General features: G+C 57.0%; 1 protein-coding gene across 1 annotated transcript; it reads left to right on the top strand.

Moving 5' to 3' along the window:
- Positions 1–6: 6 nt before the first annotated feature.
- On the top strand, positions 7–218 carry LOC116186701 (the record flags this gene model as incomplete). Its single annotated transcript, XM_031514874.1, has 1 exon — positions 7–218. A coding segment is annotated over exon 1 (193 nt), but the record flags the coding sequence as incomplete, so codon positions are not given.
- Between the last annotated feature and the right edge of the window lie 3 nt (positions 219–221).

Below are 221 nucleotides of genomic sequence, written 5' to 3'. Positions count from 1 at the left end.
GCCGTGGCCCGCGCCCACGCCCGACATGCCGAAGATCATCTCGTTGGACGTGAAGTGCGAGAAGAGCCTGATGAAAGTTTACCTAGGCTTCGACAAACCGTTCTACGGTATAGTGTTCAGCAAAGGGCATTACAGCAACGTTAACTGCGTCCACTTGCCGGCCGGTTTAGGGCGCACCTCGGTCAACTTCGAGATCAGTATTCACGCGTGTGGCACGGCCG

The sequence above is a fragment of the Apis dorsata genome, unplaced genomic scaffold, assembly GCF_000469605.1.
Source record: "Apis dorsata unplaced genomic scaffold, Apis dorsata 1.3 scaffold_49052, whole genome shotgun sequence".
NCBI classification, from domain to species: domain Eukaryota; kingdom Metazoa; phylum Arthropoda; class Insecta; order Hymenoptera; family Apidae; genus Apis; species Apis dorsata.
Note: the sequence above shows the minus strand (reverse complement) of the source record. Positions and strands in the feature narration are given on the sequence as shown.